The sequence below is a fragment of the Cucurbita moschata genome, unplaced genomic scaffold (assembly GCF_002738365.1).
Source record: "Cucurbita moschata cultivar Rifu unplaced genomic scaffold, Cmos_1.0 Cmo_Scf00045, whole genome shotgun sequence".
Taxonomy (NCBI): domain Eukaryota; kingdom Viridiplantae; phylum Streptophyta; class Magnoliopsida; order Cucurbitales; family Cucurbitaceae; genus Cucurbita; species Cucurbita moschata.
Genome location: NW_019268561.1, coordinates 1,442,812 through 1,461,642, shown reverse-complemented (window position 1 = coordinate 1,461,642; position 18,831 = coordinate 1,442,812). Strand labels below are relative to the sequence as shown.

Sequence of the window (18,831 nt, the reverse complement as noted above, 5' to 3'; positions counted from 1 at the left end):
TTGAGTTGGGAGGTTTCTTAGTCTATTACATGGATAGGGTCCATCATGTATTTTCTCAGCATGGACACATGAAATACATCATGTACTCTTAAGGGCCAACACTAGCTTGTCACGCCAGCTCAGTCCAGCTACAGCGGCCCACGCCGCAAACCCGAACCATGACCTGTGCTCGCTCTGCAAACCCAAGGCACAAGTCCACTCGGCCCAATAGCCCATCAACTCGCCTGCAGCCTAGCCTGCCAACCGAAGCCCAACGACCCACCTGCGAGCCCACCCGAACTACAACCCACGCCTCGACCTGAAGCATCGCGCAACGTGGCTCGCCCTGCTGCCACCACGTGGCACCCAGCGGCGTGAGCAGACCTTCGGCTCAGCTCGGCTTGGCGGCACAGCGACGGCTCCAACAGCTATTCTACTCGGCTTTCAATTTTTAACCCGATTTCAACCACTCTGACCCTCCCGAACCTATTTTTGGCCTTGATTGAGGTAATTGAGGATGATTTAGAGCCGTATTTCACATTATTAATGAGATCATTAGTTCAATTGTGAAATACTAATGAAAGGTGACGAACGGTGTGATAGAAAACGAACCTCAACAACCTTTGGATAAGCTCTCGACGTTAAATTAAATTAGGGAATACTTCGGCTAAGGCCAACCAAGTAGGATAGGCTAGAAATTGTAGGAGTTATGATGATGTATGAGTTGTATCGTATGATGTCGTATACTAGTATATGATGATGTATGAGTTGTACGTATGATATCGTATACTAGTATATGATGATGTATGAGTATATTATGATGTATGAGTTATGATGATGTATGAGTTATGATGTTTGATGATTTGCGTAATATATATAGTTGATGTATGATGTACTTGATATGCTATATGCACTTTATGATGATATGATGAGTATGATGATTGCATGACATTTGTATGTTGAGGTTTTCATATTAAGCATGTTATATGATAATGCGTGTCACATTGCATCATGTCGATAGACCGACATAGGACACCACCCTAAGAGCATGAAAATAATATTAATATAAATATCAAACGAGGATGTGTTATTTAATGTAACAAAGAGATGAGACGAGAGGGTTGTGTCAGACGAGATGATAAGATGGATTTAGAGAGACCTCATGCATATTATATGTTCATAAGCATAGAAATACTTCCCCTAGAGATGATGAGTGCGGACGCGCACAGTATGACACAATAGGGAGCATGACACAATATATTTATGAAATGTCCAAATTATGCAATCTCAAATTTTCAACTATATTTGAATAATAAATTTCATACTATATAATATTTTGAGTAAAAATTCTAAAATCTCTGGATAGACATGTTTAAATAAATATATTAACAAAATATTAAATTAACATTTATTTGGATGAATACGCATATATTCTCAATTAATTTTTCATAGAATTATTTTCATCTCTTTAAGTCATGTCGGACATGAATAAGATATCTATCGATATAAAAATAATTTTTTCCTTAATTTTTTTATAGGCGATTTTTATTAATTTATTTTCACGATACAAAAATCAGAAAAATAAATATTATATTATATTAGAATATAAAATTGATAAAAAAAATTAGTTTATTAACATTCATAACATTGTATTCAAATATATATTCATATAAGAATTTTATGGCTATCAAAAAAAATTAAAACATTCGAATTTTTAATCAACATAAAATTAAATAAATTTAAACAAATAACATAAAATTATAATTTAAAAAAAAAATCATTAATTCAATCCATTTAAATTAAGTGTTTAATGAACCTAAAATATTAAAAGCTAATGAGTTTAATTTTAATCGAAAATAATATTCTTTTTTGATAATTCTTAAAATAAAAACGAAATTGAAACTCTTATCTAAAGGAATAATTTATTCTTTCTAATGATTCTTCTGAAAAAAAAATTGAAATGTATTTCGAACATCATAAATATCGACCGACCTTCTCTATTTGGATTATTCAATTTCTTCCTAAATTTAGAGATGGGTCAAAATTAAACTTTTAATTTTGGGTAATAAATTAATGATAAATTTAAGAAAATTAGTATAAATTTAAAAAATTGGGAAATTAAAAATTTAGTTTTTGGGATAAAATTTAAAATATTTTAAAATAGCAGATTTCAAAGATGCGACTGTCTGTCCCTCACCAATGGCTAAAAGCGGAGTTTTTGAAACAGATTCGAAGTTGCAAATATTCTCTGTAATTTCGGGCGTTGTTTTGCCAATCCCATCTCTTCTTCGTAACTTTCCTATTTATATTCACCAATCCCCTTTACTTTCTCTTCACAACCATTTTCCTTTCTGCCCAATCCACCAACCATGGCGATTTCCACCACTTTCTGCTTCTCCATCGTCGTCTTTCTACCGCTGTTCCTATGTTTTTCCTCATCTTCATCGGCTTCTGATTCGTCCAGCTTTTCCATCATCGATGAAAACGCTAGACACCACTTGGATATCCAAATCGGATCCTCTCAGCGCTCCGATGAGGAGGTTGCGGCTCTGTACGAGTCGTGGTTGGTTCACAATGGAAAGGCTTACAACGCTCTTGGCGAGAAGGAGAGGCGATTTGAGATTTTCAAGGATAATCTCAGGTTCATTGATGAACATAACAGGGAATCGCGGAGTTATAAGGTTGGATTGAACCGTTTTGCCGATCTCTCCAACGAGGAGTATCGCGCCATGTTTCTTAGCGGTCGATTATCCCGAAAGAACCGCCTCTCCGCAACTAAGAGTCGTAGATATGCGATCGCGCTCGGCGATGATCTGCCGGATCATGTTGATTGGAGGAAGAAGGGCGCTGTTACGGATGTTAAAGATCAAGGACAGTGTGGTGAGTTAATTTTCCCCCCTTTCTTTGCACCATTTTTGTTGAACTGATCCGATGGAAATGATGATTGGATTACGTGTTTTCCTTTTGTCTTCTCATTTGGTCTTTGAGCTTTTGACTTTTGCAGGAAATTTGTTACGAGATCCATATTTATAGGAAACATTTGTCTAAAATAGATTCTTTAGATAACGCTTATAATAATTTGTATCTGTTAAAAACAGCTTGATTTGTTCTCTGATATCTGGTGCATGATCATCGATCACATCAGAAAACTCACTATAAGCTTTTCGAGGAAAACTTATTTTCCAAGAAACCTTTTGTCTCATAGGATTGTTTTATTACTAGCCTTTCTATTACAGATTTTCATGGATCATTAACGTAACTGGATTATGTTTTGAATGAAGGGAGCTGTTGGGCTTTCTCAACAGTTGCTGCAGTGGAAGGAATAAATCAAATCACCACCGGTGAATTGATCTCTCTGTCGGAGCAGGAGCTTGTAGACTGTGATAGATCATATAACATGGGGTGCAATGGTGGTCTTATGGATTATGCTTTCCAGTTCATCATTGACAATGGTGGAATTGACACCGAGGAAGATTACCCTTACAAGGGCAGAGATGGCACTTGCGATCCCATCCGGGTTCGTCTTGAACTGCTTTGTTTGATTCATTTTTTGTAACCAACATCCTAATTTGATTTTGTTGGCTGAACAGAAAAATGCTAAAGCTGTAACCATAGATGGATATGAAGATGTTCCTGAGAATGATGAGAGCTCCTTGAAAAAGGCTGTGGCTAATCAACCTGTTAGTGTTGCCATTGAAGCTGGCGGCAGGGCTTTCCAACTTTACCAATCGGTAATTTCTTTAACTTTGAACAACTTCCTCAATGTTGCTTCACAAATCTATGGTTTTGACATCTCTGACTTGGGAAATTTGATTTTGAGCATCATATTCTGTTATGTGTGGACTTGTTTGGAATGCCTTTTCAAGTGAAACCATTTTTAAGCACTTCGAATCTGTCTTTATGCATCATGCATGGTGTTGTCTCCTGTTTGGGTGTATTTTTTAAGTCCTACATCATTCAGGGCTCTGTGTGTGTGCTTGTGTGTGTGTTTTTTAAGAAGATCATAGTTCGATGTGGTGTGCGATTGTTTTGAAGACGATCTATGTTTATGCATCATTTAGGGTGTCTTCAACGGACTTTGTGGAACCGAACTGGATCATGGTGTTGTTGCTGTTGGATATGGCACAGAAGATGGAAAAGATTATTGGATTGTGAGGAATTCATGGGGTAAAAACTGGGGAGAGAATGGTTATATCAAGTTGGAGAGGAATGTAGGCAACATTACCACAGGCAAGTGTGGTATAGCCATAGAGGCTTCATACCCCACAAAGACAGGAAAGAACCCACCAAAACCTGCCCCTTCTCCGCCATCCCCTGTGAGTCCCCCGAATCAATGCGACGAATACTTCTCGTGCCAGGAAGGAACTACCTGTTGCTGTATCTATAAGTATGGAAGTACCTGCTTTGGTTGGGGATGCTGCCCGCTCGAGTCTGCAACCTGTTGCGACGACCATTACAGTTGCTGCCCCCATGAATACCCCATCTGTGACCTTGATGCAGGAACTTGCCTGAAGGTAAGTCAAATGACACAGTTTTGTAGGCAATGCTCATAATTGAATGTGTAAAACTCATCCAAGCACATGTTATTGCAGAGCAAAGGCAGCACGAGCGGAGTCGAACTGCTGAAGCGCGTTCCTGCTAAATATAACAGGGGCTGCGCTCAGAAGCTTGGCAAGATGTCCATTGGTGCTTGAGAGGTCTGAAATTGTTGTGAAAAGAGGACAGGAGGTGGTGTTGAGAGTACAGAAAGATGATGAGAAGCAAGTTGAAGCTTTTACATATACGTTTGCTCTTGTGGAGCTTTTCCTGTTTTTAAATTATTGAAGTTTGATTTTGTGTTATTACCGCTTCTGCTTTCAAACGTTTCATGATGTTTTTGTACATAAAGTTTCTTATGGTGAAAACTTGCAACAAACTTCATCTCTGATGCTTTGAATATAAATTGTATATTTATGTCAATCCTCTTCATGTGGTTGATATATGCTTTCAATCAAATTTGCATATTTAAACTTTTATTATTATTGTTATTATTTTTACTTCATCCATATTTGTAACTCGAACCCTTTGAACTTGATTGAAATTTGAAGCTCTAACCTTTTACCTCTCCATTCAGATTTCTCTAACAGTCTGATCAAATATTACACATATCAAGATTTGAATCTTTGACCTCTTGATCGAGATTTGAACGAGATTTGAATCTTTGACCTCTTGATCGAGATTTGAACAAGATTTGAATCTCTGACCTCTTGATCGAGAGTTGATCGAGATTTGAATCTCTAACCTAAACAATATTTGAATGATTTGAACGAGATTTGAATCTCTTGCCGGTTGATCGAGAGTTGAAAGAGATTTGAATATCTGATCTCCTGAAATTTGAATCCCTATGTGTCAATATGTATCAATATTTGGATCCTTGCCCTCTTGATAAGATTACGTGTCAATATTTGAATCTCTAATCTCTGATCTCGTGATCAAATTAAGTTGAATCTCTGATCTCATGATCAAATTACGTGTAGACTTAAAAGTTTCATTTCGTGATCAAAGTACGTGTAGACTTAAAAGTCGAGTTAAAATAAAAATTATATTATGTAAAATACAAAAAGATGAGAAATTTAAAAAAAAAAAAAAAAACAAATAGAGGAGGAAGGAAGAGAAAATGTTGGGACAAATTTGGAATCGAAACTGAAACATGATGGCATTTAAATCGTAACATAAACAAATAAATGCAAGAAAATGTAGTAGCTGAAGACCCTAAAAAAGAACGAAGCTATCCCACGGTTAAAATCATCAGTAATCTAATCCAACGGCCTTCATTTCATTATCACTCACATTCTCCTCAACCGTCCGATTCACCGAGTTTAGCCAACGCCAAATCGCCACCACACGATGCGTTGACTGGGGGACCATATCTTAAAATGAAATGACCCTTTAACCCATACCTTCAAAGCCACGGCGATTTTCAGTTTCACTGCACCAGCTCCCTCTTCCCTCCTCCCCCCCCCTCCCCTCCCACATTCGAAACCCTAAATCCACATCTCTCCTTGAAAATTTTGCACCTGATCACGCTGGGATTGGTCAGCTACCGGTGTTTTTCTGGGTTAGATTCCCGTTCTCTCTGCTGGATTCTAATAGGTTCATTTCAGGGTTTTACTTATTTACTCCCTCAGTGTTCTTAATTTATTGGATCTTGAGATGTTATTGCTTTAATCGATGCCTTCTTTCTTGCCCTGTTCTTTATTTATCTGTGAATTGTATTTTCAACTTTTTGTTTTTGTTCGCCTGTTTTGGGTTTCTTTTTGAATGAGGGTCTGTTGTGTAATGAATTCTTTCATAGGGAGTGTTATTGCTCTTCGATTATTTTATTGCTTGTTATGTATTTCTTTCTCTTTATTTGTTGAGGATCTTTCCTTTCGAACTATCCAAGATGATCATTTTGAGATGTACCCAATCATTGAGAACTCAAATGTTATAATTGTGCTTTATCCTGCAGTTCCTATATTTAGTTTCTTCTGAAGGGGTACTGCTTATGTGGGGTTCTTGACGCTATCTCCAGTGTTCATCTGGCATATCTCGACTCATATAATGGATCCAAAATCTACTGATTCCCCACCGTCACCTACTGTTCATTCCTCGGCTACTAAATTTCCAGAAGTACATCCTCAGGCTCCTGCTTCCTCTGGAATGGATAATGTGGCACGTGAGGCACCATCTAAGCTATCTTCTTCTGGCATAACTTCATGGGCTAAGAACTTGAAAATTTCTCAACCACAGTCAGCTTCACCAGATGCCACGACTGAAAATGCTGGGAAGTCAGCGTTTGCTCGTTTTACTAGTGGCTTTGGCTTGAATTTATCTCCAAAATCTGCTGCACCTAATGATTCCCCAGATGCCTCTTCTAAACCTGCCCAACCCAGTTTGGTTGGATCATTTACAAGAGGGTTGGTTGACTCTTCAAAGAGTGCTGTAAAGGCTGTTCAAGTTAAAGCGCGTCATGTTGTCTCCCAAAACAAGCGAAGATACCAGGTTTTTGAACCATACAATCAGCTTGTTTCTTATGTGTCCATATTATAAGTTTTTACCGCTAATGATATATGTACATGGTGTTTGTTTGTGCTATAAAAGGATTGAGGTTTACACTTTGTTCGGCAGATCCTAATTAGTTTAGAATCAGTTGAAGGCAACTTTTATGTTTCCAGTCTTTGTGGATAGGTGGTGTGGTTGCATAACGTTGTCTTTAGTTGCATCTTGGCATGTTTAATTTCTTGATGCAAGAAGAAAATACAATTTTTGGACCTCAAGCAGCAGTTATTACTGTTGGAATAAGACCAGCTGTTATATGAGTAATAGCATTTATCGAACCAGTATGTGTAATCTGCAGACATTTTAGTACGTACATTATGTCTCATTTTTCTGTTTTTTTGATTAGTTAATATGGGTAATGGAAAAACCAGATGTATGTTTGTTTGCCATCCCAAATTTGATATAATATGTGGAGATTACTATTCAGTGCTGGTTAAATTATTCCCTGCATCTTTTATGTGTTTGCTCTTATTTATTATGATTATATGGTTGCTCTTTTTCCAGGAAGGTGGATTTGATTTGGACATGACTTATATTACTGAAAATATCATTGCAATGGGCTTCCCTGCGGGTGACATGAGCTCAGGGTTTTTTGGATATGTTGAGGTTATTTGCTGTTACTCGTGTTGTATGGCTTGATTAGATTATTTTTTATATGAATGATATTATAATATTTTTGTGTTCCGGTGCAGGGTTTCTACAGAAACCATATGGAAGAAGTCATTAAGTTCTTTGAAACACATCACAAGGTATGGATGGATCTGTTCCTGCTATGCATTCACACCGTTTTTAATTTTCTCAAAGATACATATTTTTACTATTTAGCATTTGGATTCCATTGTCAAATGACCATCTTTCCATGGTTGACCTGCATTGCAGTTTTGTGCTTTCATTTTTCATGTTTTGTGTTCTCATTGTTATCTTCAGGGAAAATACAAAGTATACAATCTTTGTTCCGAGAGGCTATATGATGCGTCATTATTTGAAGGAAAGGTTCGTGATAATCTCTTATTATCATTGATATTCTGAGTTTTATAGGTGTTGGATAATGTCAAATTCTTTTAATAATGAAACTTTGTGAAGCATACAAGCTGTAAGTTTCAGTCTGTTGAAATGAAAACTACTAATTGGAGTTCCACTAGGGTTCTCAACCCTAAAAGCCTGTTCCCTTGATGGTAGAAACTATAATACTATGAATAAATTTGTGTTTTTTTTTTTTTTACTTTAACGAATATCATGTAGTTTATAAGCTGCATGCTGGTTCAGCCAGTTAGTTTTTTTTGTCCTACGTAAGATTTCGAGATCATTTTAATTGACACTTCAAGCATGGTTTTTCTTTAGATTATTTGTTTTTTTCCAGACTAGATAGGAGAAAGCTTGACATGTATACTATTTTTGGAACTTTCTTCAGGTGGCTTGTTTTCCTTTTGATGACCATAACTGTCCCCCGGTTCAACTGATAATATCATTTTGCCAAAGTGCGTATTCATGGTTGAAGGATGATATCGAAAATGTTGTGGTTGTGCATTGCAAGGCAGGAATGGCCCGGACAGGCTTGATGATTTCCAGTCTTCTTCTATTTCTGAAGGTTTGGATTTGTTGTCTATATCTGAAAATTTGAGGAAGTTATGAAAGATGTTCCTTAATTATGTTGTTTTTTCTTGATTTTCACCTGCCTACATCTTTGGCAGTTCTTTCCAACGGCTGAAGAATCTATTGAATACTACAACCAGAGAAGGTGTTTCGATGGCAAAGGCCTGGTCTTACCAAGTCAGATTGTAAGTGAAAATTACCTTTAGAGGATTTTGTATCTAGTCTTTTCATTTGTCAAAAGCTTCTAAAATAGTATCTACTTCTATCTTTCTAGAGGTATGTCAAATATTTCGAGCGTATTTTAACCTACTTCAATGGAGAAAATCCTCCTGGCCGCAGGTATTATTCTTTCCATATGACTCTAATATCATTCCTAGTTCTCAATTACTCGTATTCCCTTACAGTTATCATGTTCACTTTAAATTTTCTGCAGTTGTGTACTTAGAGGGTTTCGTCTCCACAGATGTCCATATTGGATCAGGCCTTCCATTACTGTATCTGACCATAATGGTATATCTCCTAATTCTCTGTTAGCCAAGGAGTTCTATTCCGATTATTAATTTATGGTGTAATGCTTGTCCTCAACTTTGTTTTCTTTTCTCTTATTTTATCTATCGTTGTCACTTTTATGTTTTTTTTTTATGATTTTAAGTCTCGTCTTTAAGCGTAGCTTGCAACAATGACCGGGCTTTAGAACATCTAGAGTCCTAATACTGCTAATAGTTTTCTCTAATTATTTCCCTAATTGGCAGGTGTTCTGTTCTCCACTAAAACACATCAAAGAACCAAGAATCTGTCGGTATGTATTTGATTATTTTATATAGTAGGGGGAACTTTGAATAACCTCCAGTTATGAATCTAGTTCATGATTATTGATAATATCGGTCAAAGATTTTCTAGGTCTATCTAGCATCCAAGTTCTATATTTCGAAATTGAGATATTCATAGAATTCCTACAACTTCTTGCTGCCTAACATTAGAAAAACATTGAAGACTACGATCAAAGAATAAGACCACTTAGTAGTGATCCTCGTAATGATGATGAAAATGGCAGTTAATAATATCTAATAATTTCACTAACGTAGTTTATATATCTTTAGCCAGAAGATTTTTGGTTTACTGCACCAAAGAAGGGGATAATGGTATTCGCCTTACCCGGGGAGCCTGGTCTAGCTGAGTTGTGCGGGGACTTCAAGGTTCATTTCCATGATCGCCAAGGAGATTTCTATTGGTATATGATCTAAAACCCAATCCAATGCTCTGCTTCTTTGGTTTCATTTAGTAGTGTGCAAGGAAATCAGTTGATTTTACCTGGTCTGTTTTATTTTCAGTTGGCTAAACACAACCATGACCGAAAATCGGAAAATGCTCTACACTAATGATCTTGATGGGTTCGACAAGGTGAGTTCCAAAGACTGTTGTCTCGTGTAATATGATGATCAAGTGGAACTCTATGCATTTAGAACCTTCTGTTTTCTTCTCCATTTCTGAACCTTCTTCCAATGTTACACTTCTTAGGAGTCGTTACTTGTTTAACATTCTGAAAGATCTCTATTTGGCTTTCTGTAGAGAAAACTGCCTTCCCCTGGATTTCAGGTCGAGGTTGTTCTAGTAGATATGTTGCCGAACGTGGACAATACGACCAAGAAATTAGATGAAAGCTCGGGCTCGAAATCTTCTGCAGTTGATGGGAGTGAAGTTTCTGATAACCAAAACAGAAAATCATTAACTAATGAGAAAGATGATGTATTTTCTGACAGTGAATCAGAAGGTGGTTCTGCAAAGAGCAAGGATGCAGCATCAGGTTCAGGGTCTGAAGCATCAGCTGTCAAGACGACATCTAAATCTCAAATGAGTGCGACTTCATCCGACGATGTTGCGAGTTTATCACATGCGACAAAGCAAGTTTCCCTGGGAGATGGTGGAGCTAAACAGGCTGCTCCAGCAGCCAGTGACCGAAAAGGTGATGGAGTCAAAATATCTGATTCCCTCTCAGAAATTCCAAATTCAGAAAGTGAATTCAAGGCAATGGCTGCTGATGCTTCTGTTTTCACATTTGGGGACGACGAAGACTACGAGAGTGAGTAAACGAGAAGGTGTTGTTGTTGGGTATTGTTCGCCCTGAGCCACGGCCATCCTCTGTACATAAAGACCGTGCTGCAGGTGAAGCTTTAAGATTCATTCATTTGGGTTGTAAATTCGAAGTCTCTCAGTATCTGGTTTATTATTGAATTGATATAGCATGAAACTGGAAAGCATGTGAAAAAAACAAAAGTTATTTTCTTTTGAAGATGATACTGTTCTATGAAGTTCAATAAAGCTCAGTGCAGAAGACTGCTTGACCTTGTTTGTTTCACTCTTCTTGGCTTGTAATTTGCTAAATCAGCTCGTCTTATCTTGTAGTGTGCTTTTGGCCATGTGGATCTCAGACGAACAAAATAAAGATTAATTGTTTTAGCTATTTGTTCTTTGCTAGGCAATTTTTATGGGTGATGTTCTATAAGGTATGTATACTAACTCTATGGCTATTTTGGAGATTTGAACTGAGCCTAGGAAGTTGACAAATTATGTAACTAACCATTTGGATTTTTAAGAAAGAAATACTTGTAGCAATCGACTTGGATACTGATATATGAACTATAACATGTTTCAAGGATTAATTATGCATGAGAAATGGGTTAGCTAAGCCTTGAATTATAATTTAATGATGGTTTAGTTCAACGCATGTTTTAAGACTTTCGCTAGGTAAAATTTGACTTTGATATATTTGAATGCTTTGTTAGGACTATGACATGTTAGGATTGACCCCACTTTGCTCGGTTTGCATGTATGATGTGTGGATATGTATGATTTATAATTTAATACCAATTTTGTCCCTAGAAGGATGTTAGGAGGTTGGAATACCTATGTATGCCCAGGTTAATGTATGGACCAGATACTATATGCCCTAGAGAATATGTATGACTTGACTTGTTAGGGAGCCTTAGCCTAATTGTCAACTCACCATGACTAGTGAGAGTCTACATAGCATATAAGAATGTGAAAACACCCCCTTAGGATTGAGACACATTAAAGGGTACGACTGAGGGAACTCCCTCAGTCATGCCTAGTGTGGACTCCCTACCCAAGGTTATATATTGTGAGCCCCTGTCATTTCTCTCTTGCTTGCTTATATAACGTCTCTTTCAAGAATCTCTCTTTCGAAAATTTCTCTCTGCCTTCATTTTCTAAAACCTTCTCTTAAAACCGAGGCCAGAGGCTCAAGCATACGTCGCTTGGCCGTAGGCGACGCAAGAACGAATTGGCTTAGCTCGCTTGTCGTTGGAAAGTGAGTGCCGCACAATTGCAAGTCCGCTGTTATCAAAAGTGTGATTGTGACAAGTGGTATCAAAAGTGCGATTGTGCACTATTCTAGCCTGGAATGGTGTAAAAATAAGGAGCATTATTAGATGCCATTAGGGGAGCGTTCGACTAGTGTTGAGATACTATCAAGAGAATTCTAGTTGCACCTAGTGGGGAGTCGAACTTGTATGGTTCTAGCCTAGAATGATATAGTAATAGGGAGCATTGTTATATTGTTATGTGCCATTATGGGAGCTTCCAACTAGTGCTTAGTAGTAGGCACGTACGAAGTTATAAGTAGATGGAGAGGTTACTCATCTCAAGTAACAACTCCTCCTTACCTGTTAGATAACCCTTGGGTCCCAAACATATGAGGGCATCCCAACTTATGCGCACGAACCACGATGACTTGATAAACCTTGGAAAGTAGGAAACTAGAGGCTAAGTGCATCCTGAAACGAAGGAGAAAGTATGACATATGAACCTTAAGAGTTTGAAAGGGCTTGAAAGGGCTATATATATAAATCTTAAGAGCCAGGCTAGATAAGTTAAGAAACATTGAATAAGAAAAAGTGAATGGAAGTTCGAGCTTTTGGGAGTCCCGTAGATCTATGATTATAGATGTCTACAAGCCACGAGACTTCGTGGAAGGGATCAGAGGGTTCAACAGAAAGCCAGAGGAGGAGAAAACGACGAGAGAGAACGTCGGAAACAACCGCGGGAAGGAGAGAGAGAGACGTCAAAAATCTCCTGCAGATCCGGGTCGGACTCAACCCGTAACCCACTCATCAGTTGTTGGTCTCGGCCCAGTGTCACTCTGCCAGCCCAACACTCGCCTCGGCCCAGGTCTGCAACCTCAGTCATCGACGAACCCTGTACGACCTGCAGCAGTCCAATAATCCGAGGCCCAGACTGAACATTCGACCCAATCCATCTGTGGGAGCCCATGCCTGTAGCGACTTGACCCGCGTGCCCGCGATCTGACCCGAAACCGCACCACGACCCGCGCCTCAACCCGAGAGTTAAGTTGTGACGTGCCTCACTCCTGCTATGCCATGTGTCAACCTGCAGCAAAAAGAAGCCCTCGGCTTCACAGCTTGGCTCAGCTCGGCTCTAATTCGGCTTATTCGGCTCGGGTTCTCAAATTTTAGCCCAATTTCCGACCCTCCCAAACTTGTTTTTGATCCTAATTAAGGTAACGGGTCGTTTTAATGCTGTATTTCACAAATGTCAATTGGAATGGTTATTAAATTGTGAAAAATTAACGAAAGGTGACGAATGATCTAATAGGAAACGAACCCCGACAACATTTGGAGTAGCTTTCAAGGAATGAGAGCTAGCGTTTATTAAATTAGGGAGAACGCCGTCTAAGGCCAACCAAGTAAGTGGCCTTTCTATAGGATAGGCTAAATACTTGTTTGTTGTATGATGACACGTGCCCAGTGGCACCGACTATGATGGATGTGTTTGGTATGCTTTGTAATTATGACTTATGATGTATGAGCTATATGATGATGTATGATGATGCTTTATGATGCTTCTTATGTATTTGACGATGTAGGATGACAATGCATGACGATGACGTGTTATGGTGATTATGATGTATTTGACGATGTATAATGATGATGTATGACAATAACGAAGCATGATGATAATCCCTTAGTATGACGTTGTTTTCATATTAATTTAAGATGCATATTATGAATGCTATATTGCATTCAGTTAAGAGATCAGCCTAGGGCACAACCCTGTAAAAGATTAATTATGATGTTAAGATTAATAGTAATACAGGATGAAACTAGGGTTGTGTCATAAAGATGCCTCAAAGAAAGAAATTAGAGGGACCTCATGCATTTTTGTCTCTACATAAGTATCAGGACACTTTCCCTTTTATGATGATTAGTACAGACGCATATGCTATGATAATGGTAGTGATCATGTTGAGCATGACACTCAAGGGTCTGCTAACCTCTAGAGATCACTACGAACAACTAAATTGACGATGATGGGCCAAGGTGGGGTGTGAATTGCGTGGGAATTCACACTTGCACATGTGGATTGTGTGTATGGAAGTCTATACATCTAAATTATTTCAGACGGGAGACCACCCCTAGGATTTTTTAATGATAGATCCCCAAAGCATTATTGCATGTATTTGCATTTTCACGACCCCTATAGTGGGTTCACTTAGTAAGTATTCTTTGAAATACTCGGGTCGTGTGCTACATCATTTTTTATGTAAAGGTAAGACGCCCATGTACGGTTGACGGTGACATCACAAAGTAGAGACCATGGCGTGCATAGGATAGAAGCATATTTAAATTCCTAAACTTAAGTTAGAATATGTTGTTTTACATTTCATATTTTTAAATTCTTTGTGTCGTTTTTAATTCCATTTTTGAATTATGTGTTAAATACATAAAATCATGGCAGTGTTTCAATGACGAAGTTTATTTTATTTCTCGAAATTTATTACTTAAATGATACATTTTAAGAGTTAGATTCCACATATGAGTTTAGACTAAGATGACAGTAACAACGTTAGGTAGCTGAAATCTAGGGTCGTTACATTTGATATCAGAGCTTTAGATTATAGATCTTGTAAACTAGCCTTCGATATAGGCTTGACATATTCTATGGTGCTAATGACGATGCCTCGTCACCATCAAGTATGCCTTGCATAAGATAAAACAAAAGAAATGCTTTTAAAATTGCATGCATTTTACTTTACGACATTACTGAACATGATGTGATGTTTTATATATTCAATTCAAAATACGAGGTTGAGTGTAGCATGTTAATCGAAGTATTACTAGCAATATCATACATTTTATCCTTAAATTTTTTCGAAATTTTAACTTTATCTATTAATTATTGTCAGCTCAATATGTCATTTTCTAATAATTAATTAAAAACATAGCTATTCCTTGCCCCCAAAAAAATAAATAATAATATTAATAATAAAATAAATAATAATAATAAAAAATATTCGTCCCAATATTTTAGATAAATTATAATAAAATTTCAAGATGACATTTAAATATAATTTAAGAAAATAAATATAAGAATAAGAACTTTCTAATTGAGAAAGAGAGATGCAGAGTGGGAAAGGTCCCTCGAATGGCGGCTATATCGACACGAGAGGAGACTCAGGTAGGGCCGCAACTTCCTTCCTCGACGCCCAACGATTTCTTGGGTCTCTCCATCTCTGTTTCCTCCAAGAACCCAGCACGCGCCTCGAACGCCGTCTTCTATTTCTTATATTCAATGTAAAATCCTCTGTTTTCCTTTATAATCACCGTCTTCTATATATCTCGATTATTTGTTGGTTTTGTAAAAGGGGAGCTTCTGGAATTCGATTTGATTGTTCATTGTTTCGTAGGTTTCAAGAATCTTGTGAATATTCTATTCTGTTCTGTGAATTTGATTCGTTTTTTTTGGTTTTGTTTCGTGGGTCGAAGAAACAGAACAATTTAGGGCGAAGTCGACTTTAGAAAACCCCGCTCCATTATCTTTTGTTGATTCTTCTATGTCGATATATTCTATTCAGGGTCAAGCTCTGGAAGTCATCGGTATGTCTGTTTAGTTCTGTTTTTGAAAATTGTGTATGATTATTGATCAATCTTTCCCTCCAAAATGAAATAGGAAGTTGATTTCGTTTATGTTATTTTGGGTCAGTTATTGGATGCACAAAGTTGAAAGATACGGAATGGATTTCAAGGCAGGATCCATATGTGTGCCTTGAATATGGTAGCACCAATTTCCGCACGACCACTTGTACAGGTTATGTTTTGGATTTTCCTTGTTGGTTGTGTTTAATTTGGTTAGATCTAAGGAGATGAACATGAACTGAATGTGAATTTGATTGGCATTGTATGCATAGATGGTGGCAGAAATCCTATATTCCAAGAGAAATTTGTGTTCTCTCTAATTGAAGGGATTAGAGAGATTAATGTTACTGTTTGGAATAGCAATACAGTTACTTATGATGACTTCATTGGCAATGGAAAGTAAGATTTATGTTCTTTCTTCCTTTTTGTTTGAACTTGTGTTCATGTTTTTCATTTGGGTATTGAGTTTTGAATGTTCTGTTTCGTAGAATTCAATTGGCTAAGGTTCTAGCAGAAGGTTATGATGATAGCACATGGTCACTTCAAACAAAAACTGGCAGGTATGATATGGCTTTGAGTTTGTTTGATATAATTTTCCCTGAAGCTTTTACTTGCTAGCGAATTACTGTTCTTTCAGGGATTTTCCATGTTTTCGGGTTAGGGTGTTAGTATAGCTATTGAGTTCGGTTTAGGCATCACCCCTTCTTGCGACCTGCCTTCCTATCTTACAGAGAAATTTCTCCCATATAAGCTAATATTTTCCTACATGTGTGACTCAATAAGTGTGAGATCCCACGTTGGTTAGAGAGGGGAACGAGTTCCAGTGAGGACGTTGGGCCTTGAAAGGGGTGGGTTGTGAGATCCCACTTCGGTTGGAGAGGGGAACAAAACATTCTTTACAAGGGTGTGGAAACCTCTCCCTAACAAATGCGTTTTAAAAACTTTGAGAGAAAAGTCGAAAGGGAAAGTTCAAAGAGGACAATATATGTTAGTGGTGAGCTTGCTGTTACAAATGATATTAGAGCTAGATACTGGGCGATGTGCTAGCGAGGAGGCCGAGCCCTGAAGGGGGGTGGACACAAGGCGGTGTGCCAACAAGGATGTTGGGCCCCAAAGGGGGTGGATTGGGGGGTCCTATATTGATTGGAGAAGGGAATGAGTACTAGCGAGAACGCTGACCCTGAAAGGGGTGGATTGTGAGATCCCACATCGGTTGGAGAGGGGAACGAAGGGTTTTTTATAAGGGTGTGGAGACCTCTCCCTAATAGACACGTTTTAAAAACCTTGAGGGGATTTTCGAAAGGAAAAGGCCAAAGAGGACAATATCTGCTAACGGTGGGGTTGTGTGCTGTTACAAAGCTAGACACCGGGTGATGTGTCAGTGAGGAGGCTGAGCTTTGAAGGGGGTGGACACGAGGCAGTGTACCAACAAGACATTGGGCCCCAAAGGGGGGTGGATTGGGGGTTCCCACGTCGATTGGAAAATGGAACGAGTGCCAGCGAAGACGTTGGGCCTCAAAGGGGGGTGGATTGGGTTGGAGAGGGGAACAAAGCATTCTTTATAAGGGTGTGGAAATCTCTTCTTAGCCGATGTGTTTTAAAAACCGTGAGGGGAAGCTCGAAAAACCTTCATTTGACTAAGAAGTCGAATCCCTGACGGTTTTGATTTCTTTTCATTTTTGTTTGTTTCGAATGAAAATTGACTTTCTTTATCAACTTGAAGAGTTGGCCTACACAGCACAGTGCTGACTTCTTTTCGAGATTCACGTTGCATTTCTTCTATGTGCTTTTCGAACGCAATTTGAACTAAAAGCGTTCGTTGTTATTTACGATTTGTCTGGATCATTTGTTCGTTTTCGTTATTATTCTTTTGATATCTCACCGAGCAGAACGAAAAACGTCATTTCCCATGAGTCCATAATAAAAAGCTTTAACATTCACTTTTACCTTATTGTAGACATGCTGGGGAAGTACGATTGATTCTTCATTTTGCAACAGCCGATGTAAGTGATATTTGTATTATGCCTTTAGTTACTGGTACAAAACAATCCATTCCTGATAGTATAAGATTCCGACCTATCTGTTTTGGTTGTAGAGACTACCAGCAAATTTTGCACCGTCAGCACCGCCCTTTCACGCGCCTCCGCCATCCCAACTTGCCATGTACGCCACGATGCCATCGGCACACCCTACAGCCTACCCTCATCCTCATACACCCTATGCATTTTCATCTCCCTTTCCTTCTTACCCACCCAACAATGGAGCATATCAAACATCCATGTATGCCTCCCCGTTTCTATCGGGGTATCCTCCATCGTCATACCCGCCGCCTTCCTCGGCTTATCCTCACGCTCCATACCCACCACATCTACAAGCCTCACCATTCTATCCTCCAGGTACGTTTACGTTTTAAATGCTCTGTTAAATGGAATCATAATGCAACTAAAACTTGCTTGTGTGTGTGTGTGTTGTTGTCGTCTCAGGCCCTTATCCTGGAGTTTATCCCCCACCACAGTATTGAAATCTCAAGGTTGGGTCTCAATGATCTTTCCATAAGTTGTATAGAAACTTCTGCTAATATATATATATATTTGTAGATTTTTTTGGCACTTATTGGTGTAAACACAGTGATTTGACAGTAATATATTGAGTTTTGTATTTATATGGTCAATGGAGCATATGATAAAAGTAAGAAAGCTCATGTAAGACAACTTTTTTAATAAGGACGACATGTTCATTATTATAAGTAGTTCGTAATACTAAGGATCGATTTAACTAGAAAATCAATCAACAACTAACGGGGAGAAATAGTTATTATTCGAAAGAATCTCAAACAGGACGTCTACGGCCCTACAAGCCCTCTCTAAAACTTTCATGGTCTTCATTGCGTTCACCGTACATGGGAGCCTTGCCCTTATTTGAAAATATAGGTAGCACGTGGTGGCTTAAGTATTTTATAAAATACCCAGTAAGTTGCCCCGTGGTGGCTTATGTATTTTATAAAATATCCAATAAGTTACTCCACTGTTGGGGTTAGGCATACAATACACATTCAGGACACGCACAATCACAAGCAAAGAAAAAAAAACGTGAGGACACATGTAGATCACGTGTAGCATACATGCACTGCACAATCACAAGCAAAGAAAAGAAAACGTGAGGGGGTCCTGTCTTCCATTCCCTTTTTACATGACCTTAGGCCCTGGCTTATCTGGGCAGGGTGGAT

The 18,831-nt window shown here is 38.3% G+C and overlaps 3 protein-coding genes across 4 annotated transcripts; all 3 read left to right on the top strand.

The window, feature by feature from the left end:
• Window positions 1–2,211: 2,211 nt before the first annotated feature.
• Window positions 2,212–4,974, top strand: LOC111434545 (low-temperature-induced cysteine proteinase-like). Its single transcript, XM_023071964.1, has 5 exons — window positions 2,212–2,859; window positions 3,261–3,496; window positions 3,570–3,710; window positions 4,041–4,493; window positions 4,572–4,974. The coding sequence occupies exons 1-5, from the start codon at window positions 2,349–2,351 to the stop codon at window positions 4,671–4,673; spliced, it is 1,443 nt and encodes a 480-aa protein (XP_022927732.1). The 5' UTR covers window positions 2,212–2,348; the 3' UTR covers window positions 4,674–4,974.
• A 958-nt stretch (window positions 4,975–5,932) lies between these two features.
• Window positions 5,933–11,113, top strand: LOC111434616 (phosphatidylinositol 3,4,5-trisphosphate 3-phosphatase and protein-tyrosine-phosphatase PTEN2A-like). Its single transcript, XM_023072081.1, has 13 exons — window positions 5,933–6,076; window positions 6,470–7,002; window positions 7,564–7,665; window positions 7,752–7,808; window positions 7,987–8,052; window positions 8,471–8,647; window positions 8,751–8,837; window positions 8,927–8,991; window positions 9,086–9,162; window positions 9,405–9,451; window positions 9,753–9,883; window positions 9,984–10,053; window positions 10,222–11,113. The coding sequence occupies exons 2-13, from the start codon at window positions 6,562–6,564 to the stop codon at window positions 10,738–10,740; spliced, it is 1,839 nt and encodes a 612-aa protein (XP_022927849.1). The 5' UTR covers window positions 5,933–6,076; window positions 6,470–6,561; the 3' UTR covers window positions 10,741–11,113.
• A 3,977-nt stretch (window positions 11,114–15,090) lies between these two features.
• On the top strand, window positions 15,091–18,263 carry LOC111434593 (elicitor-responsive protein 3-like). Of its 2 annotated transcripts, none has more exons than XM_023072045.1 (8): window positions 15,091–15,263; window positions 15,462–15,566; window positions 15,673–15,777; window positions 15,878–16,004; window positions 16,094–16,165; window positions 17,563–17,608; window positions 17,703–18,001; window positions 18,089–18,263. In XM_023072045.1, the coding sequence occupies exons 2-8, from the start codon at window positions 15,524–15,526 to the stop codon at window positions 18,159–18,161; spliced, it is 765 nt and encodes a 254-aa protein (XP_022927813.1). In that variant the 5' UTR covers window positions 15,091–15,263; window positions 15,462–15,523; the 3' UTR covers window positions 18,162–18,263. The 2 variants fall into 2 exon arrangements, with proteins under 2 accessions (XP_022927813.1, XP_022927815.1); XM_023072047.1 differs by having other exon boundaries at window positions 15,456–15,566; window positions 17,701–18,001.
• Window positions 18,264–18,831: the final 568 nt, after the last annotated feature.

What these genes read in the sequence shown, in the direction of transcription:
- LOC111434545 (XM_023071964.1), top strand. Translation starts at nt 2,349, where the DNA reads ATGGCGATTTCCACCACTTTCTGCTTCTCCATCGTCGTCTTTCTACCG. An exon ending in CTTTCCAACTTTACCAATCG is followed by an intron (nt 3,711 to 4,040) that starts GTAATTTCTTTA and finishes TGCATCATTTAG; the next exon opens with GGTGTCTTCAACGGACTTTG. An exon ending in ATGCAGGAACTTGCCTGAAG is followed by an intron (nt 4,494 to 4,571) that starts GTAAGTCAAATG and finishes ATGTTATTGCAG; the next exon opens with AGCAAAGGCAGCACGAGCGG.
- LOC111434616 (XM_023072081.1), top strand. Translation starts at nt 6,562, where the DNA reads ATGGATCCAAAATCTACTGATTCCCCACCGTCACCTACTGTTCATTCC. An exon ending in CGTCATTATTTGAAGGAAAG is followed by an intron (nt 8,053 to 8,470) that starts GTTCGTGATAAT and finishes AACTTTCTTCAG; the next exon opens with GTGGCTTGTTTTCCTTTTGA. An exon ending in TGGTCTTACCAAGTCAGATT is followed by an intron (nt 8,838 to 8,926) that starts GTAAGTGAAAAT and finishes CTATCTTTCTAG; the next exon opens with AGGTATGTCAAATATTTCGA.
- LOC111434593 (XM_023072045.1), top strand. Translation starts at nt 15,524, where the DNA reads ATGTCGATATATTCTATTCAGGGTCAAGCTCTGGAAGTCATCG. An exon ending in GACTTCATTGGCAATGGAAA is followed by an intron (nt 16,005 to 16,093) that starts GTAAGATTTATG and finishes TCTGTTTCGTAG; the next exon opens with AATTCAATTGGCTAAGGTTC. An exon ending in TTCATTTTGCAACAGCCGAT is followed by an intron (nt 17,609 to 17,702) that starts GTAAGTGATATT and finishes TTGGTTGTAGAG; the next exon opens with ACTACCAGCAAATTTTGCAC.